Below are 27,475 nucleotides of genomic sequence, written 5' to 3' on the forward strand. Positions count from 1 at the left end.
ACTGGTTTAAGCTTGTACACTGGAAACTGACCCAACCATACTTATCACATGCCAAAGATGCAGAGAATAGCAGAGAAAGTGTTACTTTAAGTTTCCAGAATTTTTATGTTATCCAAAAGAATCACAGTAGATCTTTGTAAGTTTGCTGTTTGTAGTGACAAGTATGTTTTTGGTAGTTATTTAGTAATTTGGGCAGTTTTGGAAACTGTTGGTTCTTTGTAAGGAGGGCTTTTTCTCCGGCTCAGTGGTGGGGATGGAACTGGACGGTGTGGAGGCAGTGACTGAGAGGAGGATGAGAGGGAAGCTGAAAACTATCACGGACAACCCCTCTCATCCTCTCTATGCTGAGCTGAGGCAGATCAGGAGCTCCTTCAGCCACAGACTCATCCAGCCCCGAGGCTCAAAGTGCTTTGGAGGCTCATTTGTGCCATCAGGCTCCACAATACTGCAGCACCAAACTGACAGATTTGTGCCTGATTATATCTGAGACATTATCTGGTTGTAAATGATTGTAAATAATTATTTATTGTATAGTGTAAATAGTGTGTTTATACTTCTACAAAACTGTATCTGTTGTTCTTTTATATTTCTTTGTGTTGATATGTTGACCTAAATTTCCCCTATGGGGGATTAATGAAGTTATATCTTATCTTATTTCTCAATTAAAAATGTCATAAAATGTATTTAAATGAATGTAAACATATTTTTAAGATACACAAAACACTCTAGTATAAAAGTGATTTAGAAAAGCTAACCTTTAGGTTAGAAAAACAATAAAAATGTAACCCTCTGGTGCCCAAGATTGTCCAATCCAAAAAATGGTCTTAACCCCATGCTTTTTTTCTGCTGTTATCTTTTTTTTTTTTTTTTTTGCTACAGTTCTTTTTTTATTTGCGAAATTGCTAAATCTGCATTGCACACACATAAGACCTGAATTAGTGTCTTTCTCTGTCCTCAGCCGCTGCCAGAGAAGTTTGTGATGAAAGGCATGGTGGAGCGCTTTAACGATGACTTCATCGAGACCAGAAGGAGCGCTCTGCACCGCTTCCTCAACAAGATCTCTGAACATCCCATACTGTCCTATAGCCAGCACTTCAAAGTCTTCCTCACTGCACAGGTGTCTTACTCGCACATGCACACACAAAAGGAGGCATCCCTCTGATGTCTTTTGTGTATGATTAAACAAATGAGCTGTAATCATCAAGATTTAAACAAAAAAAGGACTGAACTATTTGACTTGTATGTGTAAAGAATCTACAGTATATGAAAGTTTAACTTTTTGAACAAAATTATAGAAATAAATGAGCTTTTCCATGATATTTTAACATTTGAGTTGCACCTGTATTAGCTATTTGATTTCATTGAGCCAAATAGGCTTAGCTCTTCACAAACTCTCTCCTTTTCAGCTTTATTCCTCCAATGAGGTATCTTATTTATCACTTCTAAAAATCAGGTTATATGCATTCAGACCAATATGAACATTCAGGAGCTGAACCAACATTGATGCACATCTTAATTAATGCTCTGGTGTGCAACTCCGGTAGGACTTATTGTCTCTCAGGAAACAAGGCCCAGGCTTCCTGACCCGGATGGGAGAGACAGTGAGGGCGGTGGCCAACTCAGTACGAGGCCTGAGGAACCGGCCAGAGGAGTTTACTCTGATGCAGGAGTATGTGGAGGACTTCAGCAACAAAGTCTGCTCTGTGGACAAAGTCACCCAGAGGATCATCAAGGAACAGAAAGGTAATCTTGCAGGCACATTGAGGTCATTTACAGAAATTAAAAAGTTTCATGGTGTGTAAAGGTTAATAAAAAAATATTTGAATTCTGTTCTTTAGCTATGGAAACTAAGGCCACATGTTTTGTCAAGCTGAAAAAATTAAAATAAAAAGTTGAAATACTTTGGGCAGCACGGTGGTGCAGTGGTTGGCGCTGTCGCCTCACAGCAAGAAGGTCGGGGGTTCAAGGTCGGTTGCTGTATGGAGTTTGCACCCAGAGAGCGTGGGTTTGCTCCAGCTTCCGTCCCACCGTCCTAAGACATGCAGACTAGGTTAATTGGTGACCCTAAATTGTCCTTAGGTGTGTCTGTGTTTGTGTGGCCCTGCGATGGATTAGCGACCTATCCAGGGTGTACCCCGCCTTTCGCCCGATGTCAGCTGGGATTGGCTCCAGGTCCCCGCGACCCTGTACGCAGGATAAATGGTTGACGATGGACGGATGAAATACTTTGTACCATGAAACAAAGGATTGATGAAGACTATTTCAAATCAAATCTGACATTTACTGATCTAAAATTTAAAGGGCCATATATAGTTTTCAGCGGCCACTGTGCGGACACAACCGCTTTCATACAGAGATCCCACAATAAACGCAGAAACACCGATGTAGGTACTAGATGTGCTCGGGTGGTCAGATCTGCTCGGGGGCCTCCGCCTGTCGATAACGTCGCATAACGTGATGACGTGGCAAATTGTAATTGGCTGTACGTAGGAGTGCTTATGGATATAGTTTTAATGGGACCTCGGATCAATTATGGAGACCCCATAGCCGTTAAAAAATATTATTTAAGTTAAATAATCTTATTTAACGGCTCTGGGAGAATTTGAATGACGTGAACAACAATGAAATACAGCTCTACTTATTAAATGGGACTTAACACAGCCTGCCAATACCTCCTGTATTAATGTTACAATGATAATGTTAGCTGCCGATCACGTTAAGCTAACGGTAGCTAACTTAAGCTACTCGGACAAACATAGTGCCCTGGTTATAAATGTATGTATCCGAGTCTTTATTAAATATTTTTGCTTTTATTTCACATTTGCTTTGGCAATATGGCAATAACGTACACACACACATTAGCTTAAGTTGATCGGCAGCTAACATTAGCGTTTTAACATTAATTCACCGAAAACTAGTATCCGTAAACACTACGACATACAGCCAATCACCATCTGCCTTGTCATCATACAAACATACAGCCAATCACCTTATGTGACGTTACCAGCAGCCGCAGGCCCGTGAGCAGATCTGACCACCCGCTTAGGCCCCAGAACAATAACTTCAGTTTTATCTGAGTTTAACAATAGAAAATTACAGGTCATCCAGGTTTTAACATCCTGAAGGCACATTTGAAGTTTAGCTAATTGATGAGTTTCATCTGGCTTGATCGATAGATATAACTTGAGTATCATCTGCATGACAATGAAAGTTTGTGGAATATTTCCTGATAATATTGCCTAAGGGAAGCATATATAAAATGAAGAGGATTGGTCCGAGGACAGATCCTTGAGGAACTCCATGACTAACTTTGGCGTGCATGGAGGACTCATCGTTAACATGTACAAACTGAAATCGAACTGATAAATAGGACTTAAACCTGCTTAGAGCGGTTCCTTTAATGCCAATGAAATGTTCCAGTCTCTGCAATAGGATCTGATGGTCAATGGTATCAAATGCAGCACTAAGATCTAATAAAACCAGTACAGAGACGAGTCCTTTGTCTGATGCAATAAGGAGGTCGTTAGTAATTTTCACCAGTGCTGTCTCTGTGCTATGATGAACTCTAAATCCTGACTGAAAATCCTCAAATAAACTATTGCTCTGTAGAAAGTCACACAGCTGTTTAGCAACTGCTTTCTCCAGGATCTTAGAGAGAAATGGAAGGTTAGATATAGGTCTATAGTTGGCTAAAATATCCGGATCAAGTTTTGGCTTTTTCAGAAGAGGTTTAATTACTTACTATTACAGTGGTCCTGGGTTCCTCCTGGTGCAATGCCCAACCTCATGTGGCCAGAGTGTGTAGGCATTCCATCCATCCATCGTCAACCGCTTATCCTGCGCACAGGGTCGCGGGTGTGTAGGCATTCCCTGGATGACAAAGGCATTGATGCCATTGACTGGCCCTCACGTTCCCTAGACCTAGACCAGAAACCAATTGAGAACCTCTGAGATATTGTGTATCAGTGCATCCAACGCTGCCAAGTAGCACCACAGACTGTGCAGGTGCTCACTGATGTGAATTAAAGATTATGAACACAGCTATGTCGTTCATCAAGATTGGTGTTTGATTTAAGTGTTCCCTTAATTTCTTTTGAGCAGTGTATATTAACTGATGTTCGGGATATTTTCAATTTCTCCATCATCATCCAGCTCCTTGACATGAAATAAGCTTTGAACTTCAGCAAGTTGTCTTGACCACATCCAAATGCCTAAATGCATTGAGTTGCTGCCATGTGATTGGCTGATAAGCTATTTATGTTAACAAGAAATTGAGCAGGTGTACCTAATAAAGTGGCCAGTGAGTGTATATCTCAATATTACCCAAAGTGTCACTTACGCCTCTCTGGTTCTATAGAGTATTATAAGCAAAAGTATTAAGGGGATATTGATTGATCGCCTTAATACTATTGCCTACCTCAGCCATGCTACTTGCTAGTGTTGTAGTCAAGACTGCCCAAACCGAGACCAAGTCAAGGGGAGGGGGGACAGTAGTTAACGGTAACAACACATTTTTAATTAGGGTTATTGGTTCCATTTGAAGCAGTATATTTTACATCCAGTCAAAGTTAGGATGTTAACAAAGAAATCAGACTATGCAAAAGCAATTTATTGACATTCCCAAAGTTATGGTCTTGACTGGTCTTGAAATAAAATGCAGAGTCCTCAATGTCCCAGACCTAGACAAGACTGAGTACAAATGCCGTTGAGTCCGAGACGAGACCAAGACCATCAAAACGTCCGGTCTCGAGACCATGACCGGTCTTGAGTTCTACAGCACTACTACTTGCTGTCGTCAGGCATATGTGAAACTGCAAATGATATGAGTCATACTGCCTCGGACTTCACCTGGGTCAGCAATGGCCCCGTCAGGTCCTATTGAACCAGGTCAACCTGATGAGAAATGGGCTGCTGGAACAAGATATTCATGGACTAGAGCAGAAAATATTGATCTGTTGTGATGCTACTATACAAGCTATCCCTGTGAGATGGGTCATAACCCGAGACTCTGGGATATATGGATGCTTCTAAATCCATCATCGACACTGACAAAGAAACAACTCCTAGCTCAGTGTTCTAACATCCGCAAGCGGTCTCAGTGCTGTGGTACTTCCTGAAACCAGACTGAAACATTTCAAATAACTTGTTATTTTCCAGTACAGTGAGCAATTGTTTGGACAAAATTCTTTCTAGAATCTTTGTAATAAAACAGTTTTGTAATTGGTCTCAAATTTTGTGGGAGGGAGGGATCTAATAATTATAATAATAATAATAATATACAGTCTCTAAGTAGTCTTCTGGTTTATTAGAAGTAAGAAGAGAAGTGAAATTTGGACAAATGAACGAGCACACAAGTTCTTTAGCAGGAGAGCCAACAGCCTGTGGATCTTTTATACCATGAAGCCAGAGGAGTCTGGACAGATACAAACCGCTGACAGCAGAAATCACGGATGTTGTGGATTTTCCCAGATAGAAGGCTAAAATGTGGGACAGATGTTTTCAAAGCAGTGATGAAGTTGTTTTCTGCTAGACAGGTAATTAACTTAAGTTTGTCAGACTTTAGCGATGCAAATGAAAGCTGTTGTTTGATAGCTTTAGCTTGAAGCAGGCCATAATCAGAGAGACGTCAGGTGTTTCCCCTGTCAGTGGTGGGAAATATGTAGTTGCATTAATTTCATGTCGCCTACTTATTCTCCAGCCTGTGGGTTGGCTTTGCCGGTTACATTAGCAGGACAATCAGCTGATCAGTAACGTTTATTGGCAATAAAACCATAACGTTAGCTTAGAGCACGGAAGCACCAGCCAGCTAAACTTTTGCTGCCCTGGTAGAAAAACCATGAAAGGTTAGTTGCATTGGTTTATTCTCCAGCGCTGGCTTTGGCTTGTGGTGTAAAACGTGTAGGCTAGTTGTATTAATTTCATGTAGTTACTCTCTCTCTCTCTTGCGCTCTTTTTTGGCTTTGTCGGTTACATTGTTGAGACAATCTGCTGATCACTAATAGGCAATAAAACGGTAGCTTACAGCAGGGAAGCTCAGATCAGACAGCTAAACTTCACATTTTACTGCCCTGGTGGAAAACATATATTTCTTTTTACTGCTAATGGTGATATGTAACAAGACTGTGTGCCTATCAATAATGAATACTTTCCGAATGTGCATTTAAAAAATTGCTTTGCCACTGTGCACACAAATGTGTAATTTGTACTTTCACATGCTAAATCCCCATTAAAAACATTGCACCGTTTTACGACAAGCTGAAATTATGGCTCTCAGTACTACTTTGTATTTCTGTTGTATTTTAAAAAATTTAAAAAGACATTTTGGTAAGATTTGCATGTTTATCTAATTAAGCAAAGTGATAGGAGCCTTGATCCTCACCAGCCAATGCCTTTGTAAACTTCGTGTATTATGTGGTTTATAATGGACTGTGGTGCAGAAACAGTGAGCTTACATGGTCCTGTTATCTGTCAGTGGTCATACTTGAAGCACTAGATAGTTTTTGAGATGTTCTTCATGGCTGAAGAAACAGACTGCACTCTATGAACGCCTGGCAGCACAAATGAACCAGCTGCGGTTGGATTGGACCCACCCAGAATGGTTAACCCAAGGACGGACAGTCCTGGTCAGAAGGGAACAATCCCATCAGACTACCGGCCAATAACCTGCTTCTGCACAACATGGAAGCTCCTGTCAGGTATCATTGCAGCTAAGATGAGTAGGTACGTGGCTTAATACATGGACAGGGCCCAGACGGGAATGGGCAGTACTACCAGGGGAGCCAAGCACCAGCTACTGGTCGATAGAGCAGTCACTCAAGACTGCAAAACCAGGCACACCAACCTGTGCACCGCCTGGATTGACTACAAGAAAGCCTACGATTCAGTGCCACATACATGTTTACTGGAATGCTTGGAAATGTACAAGATCAATAAGGCATTAATAGCCTTCATCAAGAACTCAATGGGGCTGTGGAAAACAAGTCCCCATCAAGTGTGGCACCAAGGTGATTCACTATCACCCTTGCTGTTCTGAATAGGTATCCATAACCACACTTTGCGATCTAGCTGAGGGGGTCTCAGCCAGATCATCGCAAAGACTGGTTATGGATACCGGTTCCGAAGTGGAACAACCATCAGTCACCTCATCAACATGGATGACATCAAGCTGTATGCCAGGAATGAGTGAGACATTGACTCACTGATCCGCACTACCAAGATCTATAGCAATGGCATTGGAATGTCATTCACACTGGACAAGTGTGGTCAGATGGTATCAAAAAGAGGGATCTATCAGAACTGTGGTGCTTGAACTACCACAGGCTAACGGAAACGATGAGGTGCCAGCAAGGAAGTCCGCCACAGCTAAATACCTACACAAAGACAGGTCCTGAAAAGTCAGTTGAATGGGAAGAACAAGATCCGAGCCATCAACACATACGCACTGCCAGTCATCAGATACCCCACTGGTATAATAAACTGGCCAAAGGAGGAGATGGAGGCTACTGACATCAAGACAAGAAAGCTCCTCACAATGCATGGAGGGTTTCACCCCAAATCCAGCACCCTGAGACTGTACGCTAAGCAGAGCAAGGAAGGCTAAGGGCTAGTGAGTGTCAAGACCACTGTCCAGGATGAAATGGCAAAGATCCAGGAGTACATCAGGAAGATGGCCCCCAAAGATGAAGGTCTAAGTAAATACCTCAGGCAGTAGAAACCCAACGATTAGGACAAGGAGGAGGAAGAACCTTCATGGAGAGACAAGCTGTTGTATTATTTAGGCTATTATTATTTTGAAAATCTGTTGCTCACTGGCTCCTGAATACACATACAGTCAAACCATGGGTCACAGGGTGGGGTGGGATGTAGGTCAGCCTGCAAATCACCCACCCAAACAGCAGTGGAGGGACGGAGGCTTTGGCAGACTACGTTGGATGAAGCGTGTGGGAGAAGTAGATAAACAAAAGCAAGACAAGCGATCAAACGCCATAGTGAAGTGGATATCTACACACTGCATGCTGCTTAGTATTGGGGAACATGTCGGTCTGAGGAACGTTCTTAAAGTCACAACATGGTCGCTTTTAGGCTACATAACTTTGCCTGATAGGCCTTCATCATTGCGGGTCTGCCACGCGAAGTCACTCCTGTTAATGTCCTATTTAGCAAACACTAATATAGTGTTTACACACTAATAGATTCTGGAATCTCACAAACAGCGAGGATCAGTCTCTCTTCCAATGATTTGTGCAGCGCGTCGCGTACAAAGAGTTCAAGACAATTCAAGTTGAGGCGAGCACTTCACCTCACTAACAGGGACATGCTGCTCCCTGATAAAAGAAAATGTTTCTGCTGATACCGGTTCAGAAAAAAAACAAGAAAACAGATTTATATATGTTAAACTTTGCTCAGAAGGTCCCTGTTATGATCGTGGCTCTGGACTCTGATGGTAACTTGTTTTAACAAGCTAGATAAAAGGTAATGCCCTGGTAGTGGCAAATGGCTTTGGTTTTACATTTGATTTGATTACATTAATGTTTAAGTTGAGATTTCCAAGGAATATTTTATTTCTACTTTGTAAAGGGAATACTGCTGGTACAAAGCAACTAATTTGTTTTACAATCCACATGTTATTGCACATTTGTCTATATAGCAGTATATTTAAATTAAAAGTGCGCAATACACTACTTTAGAATTCATTATTCAATTTTGCACATAACAATGCGATTAATCGTGATCTATATAATAAAAAAAAGTCATAGTAACAAGATGATATGAAAATATGTTTAAGAGCTTTTAACAAAACATACATCACCCATTACTCCCATTATAGCCTCTTCATTGGTTCCTTGTCAGTCATATGATTTATTCATTTATTTTTGATTTACAAGGCATTACATGGTCTGGTCCCTCTGGACTTAAAGGATAAAGGGTAAGGATACTGGATGAATAAATTACAAGTTGTTGATTGTAATGTGAAATCCATTCAGCTGGTTTATGTGTGAATGTGTCCTCTGTGCTTCCAGAGTATCTGGATGAACTAAAGCAGTACAGTCCCACCTACACCCAGTGGGCAGAATCAGAGGGGGAGCTGGCGGAGCCACTGAAGGGTGTGGCCAACTGTGTGGAGCGATGTAGTAAGGAAACAGAAGAGCAGATCCACCATCTGTCTCAAGTCCTTGTCCCAGTCCTACACGAGTACGTCCTCTGTGCTGAGACCCTGAAGGTGAGCTTGATTGAACTGGGCCTCTTTCAGTAGACAGGTTTAATCAACTCTGAGTATGTTCATTCTGGGTTAAACACATACGTGGTGAATGGAAAAAAGCCATCATCAATAGTTACTATACTATAAATCTGCATGACAATGGGTAAATAAAGAGCAGAGCCTCCATTTTAATCCAGTGGAGCTAGAAATATTAATGCTCGCCAATGTGGATTATGTACATTTATCTTTAAACAGCAGTAGCTGTGAAAGAACCTGGGTTGGAGAGGAGAAAAGAGTAACTATTATATTTTACTCAGCGTAGTCCACTCATCCATAATTTCCCAGACTTGAATTTCCTAAATGGAATCCTACTGGATGTTAAATTACATTACAACATTCAACAACATTCTAGTGGCAGCAACTGAGGATGAAAATATGGATAAAACCCAGTAATGATGATTTTTTTTAGATGTCTGTATATAGATGTAATTTCAAAGTCTTGACTACATAAAGTCTAAACATAGTAACAGAAATGCCCGTTAAACACATAAAGACTATATGGAGCCTATATTCAAAAAAACTTCTAAATCTTAAGATTCTTAAATTTCAGCTGCACCACAGTCATCCTCACTCAGACATATTCACATAATCTCCAATATGATCAATATAATATGATCACTGATGAATGAATAATCACCATAAGGAACGATTCTTCATTGATCAGTGTCCTGTGTCTGAATACTCATACAGATTTGCTAGGCACGTCACCTCTGAGATGAACTGTTTGTGATTGAGAGACACTCAGTGCAGTTTTTACTTTGGAGACGGGCGCTCTTTCCAGCTCTGCATGACACCTTCGCATCATCCATTCAAACATCAGAGACATACAACATTAACAACAACACTGATGACTGTTGTTTTACACATAAACAACTTCACTCATACAGCCATCGTTTTTAAATCTGTTATCCATGTAATCTGCCTAATCCTTTAGATGCAGTGGGAACACAAAACAGAAATGCATAAAAATAACTTGGAGTGGAGCAATGTTTAGCACAGGGATCTGTACTCTTGCTTAAGTGCAGGATTTGTGTAATTCGTCCACCACTTCTTTCTGCACACTTTGATTGTCAGCTGCATTTAGGTCCAAACTTAAAGCCATATCCCAATTTTCCTGTCTTCTTAAATGGATCTCCTTAAAAGGGCGAGAGCCCTGAACAACACTTACAGGCAGTTCAGCCAGCATCATTTCTATAAATCAATTCCTCCACACTCCAGCAATTAGTGAGTTCTGTGAAAGAATATCTGACTTTGAGCATGTTTTATTAAAAGTAAGTCTATGCTCTGCTGTCTCAGGTTGTGATGCGACGGAGAGACAACATCCAGTCTGAGTTTGAAGCCAAGAATGAGGCCCTGGCGTCCAGAAAAGTCGACCAAGAAGCAGTAAGTGCAATTTTACATCCACATACACTGACAGCATGTCAGACACACACCCTCTCCTCCTCCCTCCAGCCGATGTGTTTGTGTGTCCTCATCTGCCCAGAGATTAGGTGTAATAAAGTGAAGCATGGAGAGGGGACCTCTCCCACGGGGCCACCCCCAGCTCATATTGGGGAGGAATAAGAGCTTCCTGGGGGGGATTATCTAGATATTCAGGCTTGTCGGCTGGAAGTCAGGCCTTAGCTCTGTGGAAATAAGAGCTGTCAATATTATTCCACAGTGTAAGCCCAGCAGCTAATCACGGCGTAATGAAAATTCCCACATCCTTTTTAGATGACAACTCGCTTCAAAATGTCAGTAGACAAAGGATGAAGATGGAAAGTTAGAACAGCAAAGGACAGACCTATTTTTAGACACTTTACTTGAGGGGTGTGTGTGTGTGTGTGTGTGTGTGTGTGCACGTGGATCTGCAGGTGTGTATCCCCCTCACCAGCTGATATCAAGGTCCATCTGTGGGATTTTAATTAAGAAGCAGGACTGTGGTTTTTCCCCACAGACTTGTATTGTATTCCTGCTTTAATTAGGTGTGTGTGTGAATGGCAAATGCATATCAGACTGCTTCTGCCTGTAACAGATCTGTAGTAATGGGAAGGGAAATGTCAAAAAGATGCCTTTCCAACTGGGCTTTTTGTCAAAGAAACAATGTGGCCTCCCTTTGATATCATTAGTTTCTTCAGTGTTATTTGATTATTTGCTTTTTCTTACTGACAAGGATTGGGATATTTTAATAATAAGAAATAATTGTAACATTTTGACACCTAGGCTTCTATGTAGTGTAGCGACAAGTTGCCAACCGCAAGGAACGCCCGCTCTCTCGGGTCACCATCTCCGGGCGCCCTAAGCACATTATGAATTCAGATACCACTTAGGAAAAAGGGCGACCTCTGATAACAAGCTAGTTTCAACACTAGGTACTGGCCTGACCGTCTGTATTGAATTTCTAACTCCAGATTCAAAAGTTTCCTAGTCAACCCCTCGTCCCCTCTCGCTTTAGATTCCAGAGAGCAGGGAACACATAACCTGGAATAAGCTCCTTAAAGGCCCAGTTTGCTGGTTATCTGTAATGAGGTGTGTTAATGTAGGCAGTGTGGATGTTAAAGTAAGCAAATACTAACTTACCAGTCCAGAAGAGGGGGAAGAAATGAAGACAAAAAATTTAACAAAAAGTCTTTCTATTTTTCTTTACGCGTCCACCCAAAGAGAAACTTATTTATTTTCAATAAACCCCAAAAAGTTCGCCCAGAGCTCTAAGGTCAGCAACTTCAATTCATAGTTTTCAGTCACGTGACATGCGTGGTGACCTGGAGGGCAAAACAACGGACCAACATGGTGGCTCACACCGCGACTCCCCCGCACAGACGCCGCAAAAGCATCCAAATTTTATTTAGATCACCTTTCAATTTAAGAAAAAGAAAGATATGAACACAAACACAAGTGTTGGGCATATCTGATCCATATAACATTACAGCATCTGCTGCCGCATTTCTACAGTTAAAAACTGCTAGGTCCCTGCCGCAGGCTCGACTGCGGTACTGTTTACTTACACCTTCTGGGGAATCCCTCACCTAACACAGCTCAGGCTTGTCTCCACCTCGATTAGTAAATCCAAAAGCAAAACAACCATCCAGCACTTTGGCAACACAAAAAGTAACAAACTCAAAGTAACAGTGTATCACTTGCATATTGGTTGGCAGGCAACGGAAATTGATGTCTTTTTGCCCTCCAAAGTAGCGTTTTCATTGGAGTGTGACGTCACGTGAAAACTATGAATTGCTGTTTGCAGACACCGTTCTGCTGAATTGTCTCCTAGCACATCCACTCCATCTGTGGCTGACTTCTTAGAAAAGGCAAGAAATGGTCTGACCCGCTTTGAGTGTTTCTGTCTGTCTTGCGAGAAAGCGATTAAGCTAGTCGCACCTACATTTGGAGTGCACACGTATTCAAACCTTTATGGTAAATTGACTGAAACTGCCCAGAGTGAGCTGACAGGCAGGTTAGAGACTTTATCCTGTCATTTTCTCTCTTTACAAAGACAAGTGTTGCAGTATGAGAGTCCTACCTAGAGGCTGTGAAGTCTTCATGTTACGCGATACAAGAACCACATTTATCAAATTGGGTCGGACTTGATGAATTTAACGTGACAACGTCCGATTTTCAAAATAAGGTGTCTATGCAAGACGGAAATAAGATTAATTGGATTATATTCACAGAAAGTATAAAACATATTACATGTGTCCATTAAAAGTAAATGGATAAATGTAATTTACCTTACCGGACCCTCTCAGGACTCAGCACCATCCACCATAGTCTTTCCAAATCCTGTGGAAAACACTGAGTAAAAAGCACATTTTGTCTATTTAATTTATGCAATCGTAAAACAAAAAAAATGGAAAAATGTGAAAGTACTTGGTCGGTGGACAAGAATTTTCATTTCGGTGCATCCCTAGTCGTTAGGGCATTCTGTCTATGTAATAGAGCAAATTCTGTGTGCTTTTTTTAATACATATATATTTTTAAAAAGGCATGTGAAACAGCCTTTAAACCTTGAATGGCATTAAGTATTAGATATTGTATATTCATACTGCTGCAGCTAATGTCCACTTTTATGTTTTATTTCTATTGATAGGCTTACTCCTATGCTTAGTTCAATTCAATTAGGCTTTATTGGCATAGGAAACAGACATTGCCAAAGCAAGTTTGGAAGAGAAAAAAAAAAAAAATTATTACAAAATTATAAAGAAAATTTATATAAAAATAAATAAAACTAAATAGAAAACAATAAATGTACACTTGCGGTTGTTTTTTTTTTTTAAATGAATGTGTGTGAGTGAGTGGGAAGTGACAGTGCCTACGTCTGCTGTGTGTCCAGGCCTCAGGTTGTGACATGTTGATACATATCAGGCAGCGAGATATGTCCTGTCTCCAGCACAGAATTAAATTCCTACCCTCTGTCAAAATGTTCTTGACCTTTTATTGGAAAGAAAACAGATTTTTTTTTCTATGAGTCAACCTTTCCAGAGATGGACTAAATGTCTTTCTATGACACAACACATCCAGGAGGGGGCAACCTCGCTCTAATTTAGCACCACACAGTGAGGAACCAAGTGTTTTTTACCCAAAGTATTTTCCACCATTATTATTAGATTGTTCTCAACATTAAGTTGACTTTCTTTAAGGAGGTAGAATACCACTGCTACTTTTGTAATTTTACTTTTTATAATCTTGGATGCAGGTCTTTTTTAATTGAATTATTTTATATTGTTAAATGGGTACTTTTACTAAAGGGCCTAAATACTTATAGCAAAAAACAGCTGCAATTAAAAACACTTTGGTCAGTCTCTGAAATAAATAATTCTTTGTGATTTTATCTTTTAACACATAGCTGGGAAAATGTCTACTCCTGGTTTCTGTAGCCAGGGTATGAAGTTTATGGTACACGTGCAACATGCGACCACTGCACACTGCTTCATAGCTGAAGTTCTCCTCGGCTCCTGTCTTACTACTGGACACAGCCTGATTGGATCAATATGCCTGCAATAACAAGCAGGCCACTGGGATCCCCACACTTTGTGTGTGTGTGTGTGTGTGTGTGTGTGTGTGTGTGTGTTAATACATGCTGTGGGTAAGCCCATGTTAAGCATGCTTTGTTTATTGAACTCGAGTAAATGCCATTGTCAGTCTAAATGTCAGACAGCTAATCCCTGCTCAGGCTCAGTGACTGCAGCTTCATTCAGCAGCATGATAAAATCTGGTTATCTGCACTGCGAGACAAGGGAATACCATGTGTGCCATACGCTCTTCATATGGTCTTAGGCATAAATGTATTAATTTATGCTGGACTTTACATAATAGGTATTTCTAATAATAACTCTGGTGTATTGTTATGTTTGCTCAGTGTCTCTAGTAATTCTCTAATGCTTATCTAAAGCTGCTCTAATGGTCTGGAGTCCACTTATTTGTAACTCCCCAACTTCCTCCTCTTAGTACCACACTAACTGAAATAGACCATTTGTCTTTTGAATGGTGAGCAGGGTTGCAAAAGTAAGTACTTATATTTAGACTCACCAGAGACTGCTTATTGTTCTCTGCTGCAAATACTTGAATACATTCTACCATCTTTTCACACTGAAATTATTGTACATTTTTTTGTCACAAACAGTCTCTGTGTGTGGGTCAAAACTGAGTTTTTTTTTATTTTTTTTTAATCCAGCGTGATACCAAGGTATTTGAAACTAGGGATGCACCAAATGTTCGGCAACTGAAATTGATCGGCCTAAAATAGCAAAAAAAAAAAAGCTCTTTCAGTGTTCGGTCTAATACGTCAAAAGACCGAATAAATTTTACCAAGCAATTACATTGACATGTCGGCAGTGTGGAAGCATTTTAAAGTGTCTGAGAAAGATGCAAAAATCGCCATTTGCAGACATTATTCTGCTGAATTGTCTCCTAGCACATCCACTCCATCTGTGGCTGACTTCTTAGAGAAGGCAAACAGTGTGACCCACTTTGAGTGTTCCTGTCACTCGTTTGTGAGAAGGCGATTAAGCTAGCTGCACCTACATTTGGAGTGCACACATATTTAAGCCTTTATGGTAAATCCATTGAAACGAACCAGTGTGAGCTGACAGGCAGGTTAGAGACTTTATCCTGTCAGTTTCTCTCTTTACAAAGACAAGTGTTGCAGCATGAGAGTCCTACCTGAAGAGAGGCTGTGAAGTCTTCATGTTACGCCATACGAGAACCACATACATTATTTATCAAATTGGGTTGGACTTTTCAAAATAAGGTGTCTATACAGGATGGAAATAAGATTAATTATATTATATTCACAGAAAATATAAAACGTGTCCATTAAAAGTAAATGGACACATGTAATTTACTTTTCTGGACCCTCTCAGGACTCGGACACACCCACCATAGTCTTTCCAAATCCTGTGGGAAACACTGAGTAAAAAGAACATTTTGACTATTTAATTTAAAAATGTGAAAAACCTTGTTCAGTATCCGGTATTCGGGAAATTGTTTCATTATGTTCGGTTTTGGCTTCGGCAAAGAGTTTTCATTTCGGTGCATCCCTATTTGAAAAGGTCAAATAATAACAAAAGGCAATTTCTGTTTTTCTGTATCTTTTATAATCTTGGATCATGTGTGAAATTAGGTATTTTTGGTATAGATAATTAGCTGTTACTGGGTGATTCATCATTAATTAACTTAAAGACACCAACTTGCATGCTATTCTTGTCATCACCATCAAAGTGTGGCATCAGTCATATCAAAAACTTCAGAAAGAACCACACCTTGAAAAAGCTTTGTACAGCAAGCAGGACAAACTAAGTGTGAGAGTGTGATACAGGCATGCAGTAGGTTGTCTGAAAACAGCCTCTTATCGCTCCCCTTTTGTGGACCCCCTCTTGGATGTTTCATCCTTTATCACTGTATTTCTATTTATCACAATATTTAACTTTTTGATAAGGTCATTTTATTGATTTATCCATAAATGCCTAAACATCCAGGGACCTCAGGTGCTCAGTGAGCAGGTGCAGCATTAGCAGTCATTTTGAATTGTGTGTTTTCACTTGATTATATATAAAAGCATTGAGCAGTGCATCTTTTAAGAGGGATCACTCATGTAGCCATGAATGATCAGGTGCTTTCCCTTCATATCTTTCTGGCCCTTTCATTGTGCTATGTGTGCTTTGTAATGTCCTGTATGAGTTTCCTTGTTGAGTTGTGTGTATTAAAGGCCCATCTAGGAACATGCATACCAAACTATGTAAATGCTGGGCTATGTGGCACTGGTCCTCATACACTTTAAATATTTAACATTTTCTCTCAATCAGTTGTCGGGGTTAATTTGATAAATTTAGCACTCCTATCACAGGCTACTTCAGCAACATTATTAAAAGGTTAATGTGAAGTCAGCTTAACAATGTCCAAACCTCCTGCTCGGATATGACAAATTATTGTTCCTGTGTCGCAGAAAAAACACAAACCTGACCAGTTTGGTTTTTAATGGTATAAAGTATACTTGAAAGTAATAAAACATTTTTAAAAACATCCATTATTTCAGTAAAAGTCACTGTAATGAGAGTCAGCTGTGTTATGCTAGTAGCGGCTAATGTTGTTTGAGCCTCCAGGAGTGAGGTCACTTCTTTCTCCACATTCAGAGTTATTTTCGTTTTCTTAACTTGTAGTTGTCAGATCCAACCAATGCTGACTCAAGCAACATTACTTAAGGACATTTATCAGACTTCACATAGCTCCCTCATGACACACATAAGGCTTTATTCAACTTTTCACGGATGCAGTAGTTTTCTCCAACACCTGTAAACACACTTAAATGTTTAAAATTGGTTACCATTTAACTTCGACTTGACTCTAACCAAGACTTACTTTTCACTTAGAAACAGGAACTTGCCACCCTAACATGCAACATACAGTGTATCACCTGTATAAACTTTCAACTGACAACTAATCATTTGTTTTACCAAACAGAATACGTATTTGTCAGGCAGAGGTTTTTTTTTTTTTTTTTTAGAAGTGTTCAGTCATTGTTTTGTGTGTTGACTGGCAGCTGCAGGAGGAAGTGGATGCTCTGGCGGACCGGGTGGAGCTGGCCAACAACGCCTTGAAGGGAGACTGGTCCCGCTGGCAGAACAGCATGAGAACTGACCTCAAATCAGCATTTATATCCAATGCTGAGAAGAATGTGGAGTACTATGAGAAGGTGCGCTTAAGGTCATTGATATCAATGTAATCATACTATAAGTCTACAGAGTGTTAGTTATGTACCATAACTTCAGATTCTATGAGTTTAGGCTATTGCTAGTGGCTTCATCCCTGCCCATGCAGCACTGAAGACTTTTAATCCAACCCCACGAACTACATGGGCACCACCTTGGTCTTATCTTGTGTATAAATTAATCTGAGACTGGACAATCAGCTCCCAACAAGCTTTTTCCTCACAGGGTGCCCACAGTTTACTGGGCTATGCCTAGGCTGACAGGTAGTGGTCCTGACTCCTTTTTGCCGCCCCCCGAATATCTGGACCAATATCTTTTTTTTTACATGGCTAACACTGATTATTAAATAATAAAGGAGAACCTTAATGGATATTTGGAACCGATACGCTTGCACAAATGTCTAAATGATATGCTAATTTATTATAGCTTCAAGTTGGTTTATTTAAATTTTATACATTAACAACATGTGATTTCAGAACCTGTGATTGAAAACTAGGCTACTACATTACACATGACTGCTATAGTAGAATATGTACCGAATATATAATTAGCTATGGGCAGCTGCTACAGTTAGCAGTAGTTAGCGGTTACTTAAGTGGTAAATAAAGCCATCTGTCCATGAAGAAACTAACTTCACAACAGAGAAGGCACCTTCCACCTGACATACTAGCATCCAAAAACTTGAAGATTATTCCTCAGCAGAGTAATCTCACATAGTCACACTTTGGAGCTGTCCAAGTGGTCGGGTAATTGAGGAAGACTGAGCGGATGGCCTTGCACTTTGTGGGCGTGCTGTGCCTGGAGCAGATCATGAGCAGAGAACTGTATGAGGACATCTGGAGTGTAGAAAAAAGAAGTTAAACCTAGAATTCAGCTTTTTGCTCACAGCGATTACTTTTACTTACCTTTACCTCAACTTTGGCCATGTAGGCTATTGATATGAACATCTGATATTGTAACATTATGTATATGACAGAAAATAAGGGGAAGCTTAACAGCTCCCCTTTAAATTTAATATTTTAACTGAATGGTTTGTTTAAAATGTCTGATTGGTTTTGGGGACTAATCAAGCCAGGTCCTTTTTACAGACACTTTTTCACCCTCGAAAGCATATAAACTTCACTGAGCATTGACTGCTAGTGATTTTGAGAATCAGCACAAAGTATTTGGTACCAAAAACCTAGCTTGTTGTCTTTTCAGATGAATCTCAGAGGGGGAGAGGATTTGACCTGAGAGAAAGAGGATGGAGATATTGATAGAGGAGAACAGGAGAGTGAAACGCACAAAAAAGGAGAAACCGAGAGAGAGAAGGGCAAGTTGCAGTGTAAAAGAGAAAATCCTTTTATCCAGATTAACACGCAGACAGCCCAGCAGAGACGGCAGGGAATTACGACGCTGAAAAACAACAATAGAGCTAGAAGAGAGAGCACTACAGCAGGAGGAAGATGAGACGAAGACACTGGTATGCTGGAGTCTAAGCATGCAGTTAGGATAAAGCATGCTTCCATTTGCTAGGGATGTATTTGGTCCTGGAGGCTGGAGTTCTGCCAGCAGGGGGTAGCGACGCTTTAGATTTATTTCTCCTCAAACAACTGGCCTGTAGGTGGATTGTCAGCTCGTATATTTCCTGTGAAAGGTGTTGTTGCTTCTCCTACAGTTTGTCTGATGACTATCAAAAACTTATTAGATATGTGTCCTGTTTCTTGTCTACTAAATGGATTTGAATTTCTGCTCCATGGCTGTCCTGTAGATGTTGTGTTGTCTGAAGTAGAGGAAAGGTTTTCCACAATAGACTGCAGCGGTTATGGATTCTGCCTGTCATAGGTACATGGTAGGCAAAAAATAAAGGCAGAATAGATTTGACGTACAATCAACTGAATACCATATTGTGATTTTATTTAAAGATATTTTTTTTTGCCTTTATTTAATAGCGACAATAGAGTACAGATTGCAGACAGGACAAATGGGATTATATGGTATGTGTCTTAACTGCTTGGCTACCAAACACCCTCTAATTGTGAAAGTTGATCACACTACTGAATACTTAATGTTGAAATTTGAATGTCACTGAATCTATAGCACTGGAATATTTAACTTTGCTGTATCAGAATTAAAAATAATTTTAAATTTCCCTCTTTTAATGAAACTTTAAGGCATTTTAAGTTGTGCCATTTTAGTGTGCGTCCATAATGTAATGTGTTTCCGTCTTTGGTGTTAAAGAAGTTGACTGGCCTGCACAAAACCCTGACCTCACCCCCATCCAATACTTTATCGGCCAACATCACCAATGCTCTTTTGGCTGAATGGGAGCAAATGCCTGCAGCCGGTTTCCGAAATCTGGTGGTGATGGTTTTGGGAGGACTTGTTAAAAATTTATATATGACTGAAATGTTCTGATATCCACATACGTTTATTGCCCATTTGGCCACGTCATGTAAAATTAAGACTTTTTTTTAAATCTGCTTGATACTGTGTGTGTGTGTGTGTGTGTGTCCTTGTCATATTTGGGTTTTCTCTCCAGCGTCTCTCTCTGCAGGGGCAGGGCATCTCTCCTGGCCTCTCCTGGCCTCTCCCTGCAGCAGCCCTAACAAAAACACTCATCACACAGCACAGTGGCCCCCGGCAAGCAAATACAATTCAACAAATGAGTTCTGGTGTGTGTCTTGAGTGTGGGTGTGAAAATGTGTATATAGAAGCAGCCAAAGGGCACTCTGCTTCTGAATGTGAAAGCATTTCTAATGCAGCCAGTGAAACCAAGCTTTAAAACACTGATTGTTTCTGATCTGTGGATATGGCCATGGACATACACAACAATACAGAGGAATGAGGCTGTTTTCTGCATTTTTTATATATATATATATATATATATATATATATATATATATAAAAAATAGTGAAAATAATATTTTATTAGTGAAAAATAATTAAAAATAAACAGAAAAACTATTCAAAGCATTCAACCATAATAGTGCTTGGAGCTTTCACCACCGCTTTTGGGACATTTACATCTCAAACGTGAGTACACCCCTCACATTTTTGTAAATATTTGATTATATCTTTTCATGTGACAACACTGAAGAAATTACAATTTACAAAAGAATTTACATGTAAATGTACAATGTAAAGCAGTAAGTGTACAGCTTGTATAACTGTACATAGTAAATTTTTCTGTCCCCTCAAAATAACACATCACACAGCCAATAATGTCTATACCGCTTGCAACCAAAGTGAGCACACCCCTAAGTGAAAATGTCCAAATTGGGCCCAAAGTGTCAATATTTTGTTAAAAGTGGAAACACACAACAGTGACACAGAGGGTCAGTCAAAGAACTGTGATACTACTACTGATATGTTACATTCTTCCACCAGTCGATGTAAAAGAAAACGTGCTCAATCAACTTACGCTTTGTAGTGACGAGAGTTTGTAGTGAAGCTATGGTCGCTTTCACATGTTGAAGCAGTGCGCATGGGGCTGTAGTACGATAAATGCGTATCAAGGTTCATTTATTTATTATGTTATGTTATTTATTATACAACACAGGGTGTTACAACAACATGCAAGCTTAAACTATCACAGCCGGAAAGAAGCTGATCTGAAGTCTGGTGGTACGAAAGCGGATACTATTGTATCTCTTTGCAAATTTTTTATAGGTGACGTTGGAAAAAAATAGGAATGATGCATACACTGCTCGATTATGGGAAGTTTACGCTTCTTGGATCACAAGGACCTCACAGATGAAGTTGTTCATTTGTTATCATAACAGAGCTTTTATCACTTGAGTCATTGAACTGAAATATGGTGTTTTTTTTTGAAAATGTAACCATGTTAACCTGTTCTGGTACAACTCCTAAATAAGATTTTGAACCTGAAAATGAGCATAATATGACCTCTTTAAATATTGCATTAGAGTAAATATATTGGCAACGCTAAATCCTTAAACCAACTAGCTATTAACTGTTATTAAGTATAGTATATTAAGTATAATTCACAAGACTGAATCAGTTTTCTGTTGTTTAAGAGTGGTGCCCTGAGAAGAATGTAACTAAGTTTTATTATAAAATAATGGTAATAAAAATTATTACATTATTTTATTTGAACATTGATGCCATTTAAACCGTAATCCCCAACACGCTTCAACAGCCCCCAAACACATTTCCTGTGACAGTTTTATGTTTGCCAAACACATCGGTTAATCCTTATTCATATCACTGCATATCATTATGTGAGACAACCAAGTTGATGAGATCGTCGATACTGAACCGAATCAGAACATGCCTTTTAGCCAAAATGAGCTGGTTGGTTAAATTCACCTGTATTGGTATTGTGCCGTTGTTGTAAAAAGTCCTGGCCCTATTTGCCATTTGCTCCTGTGTTTTTTCATTTTCTGTGTAAGTGAGTGGGTCGTTCAGTACTCAAAGATTCGTGCCTGACAAAGCATTCTTGGAAACCAGACTCTTTCCAAGTCTATTGTCCCTCCTCTTGTTTCTGCCAACCAGCGCAGACTGCTAATCAATCCGGCCTTTAAAGTAAAAAATAAATATCAGGGTCAGATAAATCCCATCACCCAATTTTTCTTTGTATGGCCTATGCAGGAGATGTTTGTCTTCACGGAAACAAAACAACTTCTTGTCTGAAGGCCATTTGGAGGCGTGCAGATCAATAGTGCTCTGCAGTGTATGCAATTAATGTTCCATGGCTCATTATTAGATGTCTGTACTGACAAGTTCAGTTCACCTCGCTTAACATTATCTTGACAAAGCTCAGCCACTCATTTGTCTTATTAGCAATATGTTCGCTACATTTATTAAGCAGCAGTGGTTTCTCCAAGACTGCTGCTCTGTCAATGGGAAAAGACAAACTCTGTTACAATAATATACTGTATATATAGGTACATGAGGTAGTGGTGGCAGGCAAGTTATATTATTTCCCTGCTTTGGCATCAACCTTTATTGTCCACTGAAATTAAAATCTTGGATACATAGACGTAAGTGACGGACCAATTACAGAAATCCTGTACTTGAGTAAAAGTACAGATACCCTTGCTAAATATTACTCCACTAAGTTTAAGTTTAAGTCTTCCATTTAAATTTCTACTTGAGTCAAAGTACAAAAGTGTCTGCTTTTAAAAATACTTAAAGCCACCCTCCAGTGTATTTTGACATTTCTATGAGATTTCATATTTTCTATATATTTTATATTTTTATTATTATCTGAGTCATTTCCTTACAATGTTGATTACCCACATAGTTAATTTTGTGCTCAAAGTTGCTTAGTTGTTAAAACGCGGTGGTGACGTATGACTATAATAATTCCATAAGTCATACGTCATTCTTCAAGCTTGCGCAGGCGCACTGTCATGCCGTCACGCCTCGTTAAGTCAGAGCATCAAACTGATAAACATCGTTGTGAGCTAGCTAACCAATTTATCATGTCATTTACTTAGGACTTACAGTAGGAATGTCTTTCTGTGTCTGATTGACCCCCCCCCCCACGCGGTAAAGTAAGCGCACTATAAAACGTAGTGGGAGTTATCGTGTGCAGTGCGTGACAGGACCATCGACTGTATGACTGATAACAGCTGATTCTCGCACAATAGTTTCTATCATGGGTAAGTAATAGCTACTCCTGCCAGACAGTAAAGTGTACTAAACTTTACAGTGTAGTGATGTTAACAAAGCATATTGTTAGTGAACCCTCCAGCCGGTCAGTTTTTGGTTGTCATGGTAATGTCTTGCGTCCGACTACTAACCACACCCCCATTCTCAGAAGGGGAAGAACGTTAAGCAAAAACGGCAGTTAAAACTGGCTGGAGGGGGGCTTTAAAGTATCAAAAGTACTATTAGTTTGGTTCTGTTTGTCAGGGGTTGCTGACATGACAAAGAGAATTTAAAAAGACAGTAGGCAAACTTTACTATTTATTTTAACAATTGATTACAAAAGGGTTGGCCTTTCTGTTGAAGAATATTGTGAGCCAGGTTCAGGTGTGATGAAGAAGTTTTGGAGACTGATGAAGACTTAAAAGTCCCTGTGAAATCAAAATCGATGTTTTTTTGTTTTTATTGCATAGTATGCCTTGCACTATACACTCACCTAAAGGATTATTAGGAACACCTGTTCAATTTCTCATTAATGCAATTATCTAATCAACCAATCACATGGCAGTTGCTTCAATGCATTTAGGGGTGTGGTCCTGGTCAAGACAATCTCCTGAACTCCAAACTGAATGTCAGAATGGGAAAGAAAGGTGATTTAAGCAATTTTGAGCGTGGCACAGTTGTTGGTGCCAGACGGGCCGGTCTGAGTATTTCACAATCTGCTCAGTTACTGGGATTTTCAAGCACAACCATTTCTAGGGTTTACAAAGAATGGTGTGAAAAGGGAAAAACTTCCAGTATGCGGCAGTCCTGTGGGCGAAAATGCCTTGTTGATGCTAGAGGTCAGAGGAGAATGGGCCGACTGATTCAAGCTGATAGAAGAGCAACTTTGACTGAAATAACCACTCGTTACAACCGAGGTATGCAGCAAAGCATTTGTGAAGCCACAACACGCACAACCTTGAGGCGGATGGGCTACAACAGCAGAAGACCCCACCAGGTACCACTCATCTCCACTACAAATAGGAAAAAGAGGCTACAATTTGCAAGAGCTCACCAAAATTGGACAGTTGAAGGCTGGAAATATGTTGCCTGGTCTGATGAGTCTCGATTTCTGTTGAGACATTCAGGTGGTAGAGTCAGAATTTGGCGTAAACAGAATGAGAACATGGATCCATCATGCCTTGTTACCACTGTGCAGGCTGGTGGTGTAATGGTGTGGGGGATGTTTTCTTGGCACACTTTAGGCCCCTTAGTGCCAATTGGGCATCGTTTAAATGCCACGGCCTACCTGAGCATTGTTTCTGACCATGTCCATCCCTTTATGGCCACCATGTACCCATCCTCTGATGGCTACTTCCAGCAGGATAATGCACCATGTCACAAAGCTCGAATCATTTCAAATTGGTTTCTTGAACATAACAATGAGTTCACTGTACTAAAATGGCCCCCACAGTCACCAGATCTCAACCCAATAGAGCATCTTTGGGATGTGGTGGAACGGGAGCTTTCCTGCCCTGGATGTGCATCCCACAAATCTCTATCAACTGCAAGATGCTATCCTATCAGTATGGGCCAACATTTCTAAAGAATGCTTTCAGCACCTTGTTGAATCAATGCCACGTAGAATTAAGGCAGTTCTGAAGGCGAAAGGGGTCAAACACAGTATTAGTATGGTGTTCCTAATAATCCTTTAGGTGAGTGTATGTCACCAATACACTAGCATCTAGCCTAACAAAAAAAGGTTGTTTTGTAGGTATTCTTGATGGTATTTTAGAGTTTGTCATTTCCTGGAAAACGATTAAATTATAATGACTCATCCTGCACTCGGGGGCGTGTGTTAATTGAGCGTCAATTGAACAATATTTTCTGGTTCTCCCTCTGATGTCCCCCGGCTGCCCTGCCTCAAATATCTGTGATTTACGGAGTTTGCTGACGAACAGATAGCTTTACCTGTTGCTAAACAGCCAACTGCTACTAGCTGTCATATTAGCCAGCTCTGCCTGGACTGGGAGCTCGGAGCACTGGAGGAGTGTTGGTGTTTATTGTTAACACTTCTAATATTCTATTCTCTGCTTCGGAATGGGCGCCGGAGCTGGGGCGAGTGGGCAATGACACCGCGTTCAGCAGCCTTCACACAGCCTGAACAAGATCAAACACAGCCTCAAAGACTAACAGGGAATACAGTACTGAGGGGATTTAACGGTATAGAGCTTCAGGATGGACAGATGGCTTTAGTAAATTGCTAAACCGTTAAATGCTGCTAACTATCTGTCTGCATCTGTAGCTAGTTAGCTCGGTTAACATTAGCCGGGCTGCTAACAGTCCTATTAGCTGACTCCGGTCCCGGCAAGAAAACCTCTTCTGTACTGTATTCCGTCTCGTCAACTGGCCTCTGTCGGTCTCAGAGGATGTACTTCAGTGAGTTGTACTCTAATCTCAGACTCAACCTTGCCAGATTTCCAGAGAACACCGATATCTTCTAGCTAATGCCTGAGGTACTGTCTCTACCTTGTCGTCTAACTGTTGTCTCCCTAACAAGGACAGTTACATGTGAGAAATAACTAGATCTGGAAAATCAGTGATCAGTGGGGTCAGCTATTGACTCCAAGCTAGACCTGTCTTACCTTTCCCCATTACATCAATTTAGCCCTAAGATAGTTCTTTAGCACTTTCAACACTTATTTTAATAATTCAAGTTACTCAGTTATTTGTGTGTGTGTGTGTGTCAGTGGTGGACAAAGTTTTCAGATCCTTTATTTAAGTAAAAGTACTAATACCACACTGTAAAAATACTGTTACAAGTAAAAGTCCTGCATTGAAAATGTTGCTACAGTTTAAGTATGCAAGTATAATCAGGAAAATGTACTAAAGTATTAAAAGTAAAATTACTCATTGCGGAAAGACAATGTATACACTATTATATATTAGATTATTATTATTATTCCTAAAGCATTAATGTAAAAGCAGGATTTTAGTGTTATAATGATAAAATGATTGACTAACATCACCTGCTCTCTGTTTCCCTTCTTCTCCCTCTCCTCTGCCCGCTTTAAGCAGCCATACCATATCCGTTACCACTGACCCTCTCTCGTGGGAAAATCCTGTCATCATTTCGCATAGGCCAGTCAAATGGAATAAACGCACCCTATGTAATCCAGACCAAAACCCCACTGCTAGCCTTTACGTTTATTTATTACGATTATTTAAGGTGGCCATCTTCAATGTTAGATCTCTCACTTACAAAACTTTTATGTAAATGATTTTATCCTGTCTGCTGTCTTAGATTTCATTGATATCAGACCACAAAATCATTCATTGTAAATGTGAATTAGAGGTGGTGTGTTGTACGGTCACGCATAGTGCAAATAAATTCTAGACCCTATTTAACCATTTTGATAATGTGTTTCCTGAAGGGGCTCCAACAAATGACTTGATCAACTCCTTCAGTTCACTATGTCACTCAACATTGGATCTTATAGCCCCCTTGAAAAACAGACATGTCTCAAAAACTGCAAAACAGCCTTGGCAAAATTGTACTATTAGCAACTGTAAACGTGATTGTGAAAAAGCTGAACGTAGATGGAATAAATCAGGACTCCAGGTCCACTATGTTGCCATGAAAGAACTACTACTCCTATAAAATAACATGGCCAAAGAGGCAAGAGCATGCTATTTATCAAATCTCATTTCTGCTCATCAGCACAACCCTGGAGTCCTATTCAGGACTGTAGATCAGTTAGTAAACCCACCCTCTCCTCGTTGAGTGCAACTCTGACTGAGAAGTTTTTAGTACACTTTGCTGGTAAGGTAGATTTATTAAGATCAAGTATTTGCCCTAACCCTGCCTTCTTGGATATTGTGCAGCCATTCCAGCACTCCTGGAGCCACTTCACGTCAACTACAATGCCTGTACTTTTGGACTCCAATGTGGAATAAGGCTGTAGCATAACAAAATGTGGAAAAAGTGAAGCACTGTGAAAACTTTCTGGATATATACACACACACACACACACACACACACACACACACACACACACACACACACACACACACACACACACACACACACACACACACACACACAGTACCTTGCAAAAGTATTCACCCCCCTTGGCATTTTTTGTGTTTTGTTGCCTCACAACCTCGAATTAACATGGATTGTTTGAGGATTTGCATCATTTAATTTACAGAACATGCCCACAACTTTGACGATGTTTTTTTTTTTTTTTTATTGTGAAGCAAACAACAAATAGGACAATAACAAAAAAAATGTAATGTGCATAACTGTTCACCCCCCTAAAGTCAGTACTTTGCAGATCCACCTTTTGCGGCAATCACAGCTCCCAGTCGCTTTGGATAGGTCTCTATGAGCTTGCCACATCTTACCGCTGGGATTTTTGCCCATTCCTCCTTGCAAAACTGCTCCAGCTCCTTC

The 27,475-nt window shown here is 40.2% G+C and overlaps 1 protein-coding gene and 1 long non-coding RNA gene across 3 annotated transcripts in view; one reads left to right on the forward strand and one right to left on the reverse strand.

Annotated features, from left to right (window-relative positions):
- Positions 1-27,475, forward strand: part of snx7 (sorting nexin 7) — a 94,775-nt gene that overhangs the window by 53,669 nt on the left and 13,631 nt on the right. For both annotated transcript variants that reach the window (XM_046061864.1, XM_046061853.1), the window contains 5 exons: positions 959-1,117; positions 1,545-1,743; positions 9,021-9,220; positions 10,556-10,642; positions 17,274-17,426. In XM_046061864.1, the coding sequence (XP_045917820.1) occupies positions 959-1,117; positions 1,545-1,743; positions 9,021-9,220; positions 10,556-10,642; positions 17,274-17,426 (798 nt within the window). The remainder of the gene's footprint in view (positions 1-958; positions 1,118-1,544; positions 1,744-9,020; positions 9,221-10,555; positions 10,643-17,273; positions 17,427-27,475) is intronic.
- LOC123978570 lies at positions 1,930-12,367 on the reverse strand. Its single transcript, XR_006827006.1, has 3 exons — positions 12,265-12,367; positions 3,743-3,921; positions 1,930-2,032 (listed from the first exon to the last, which is right to left on the reverse strand). It is a non-coding gene; the product is annotated as an uncharacterized LOC123978570 (long non-coding RNA).

This window comes from Micropterus dolomieu, linkage group LG01 (assembly GCF_021292245.1).
Source record: "Micropterus dolomieu isolate WLL.071019.BEF.003 ecotype Adirondacks linkage group LG01, ASM2129224v1, whole genome shotgun sequence".
Classification (NCBI taxonomy): Eukaryota; Metazoa; Chordata; class Actinopteri; order Centrarchiformes; family Centrarchidae; genus Micropterus; species Micropterus dolomieu.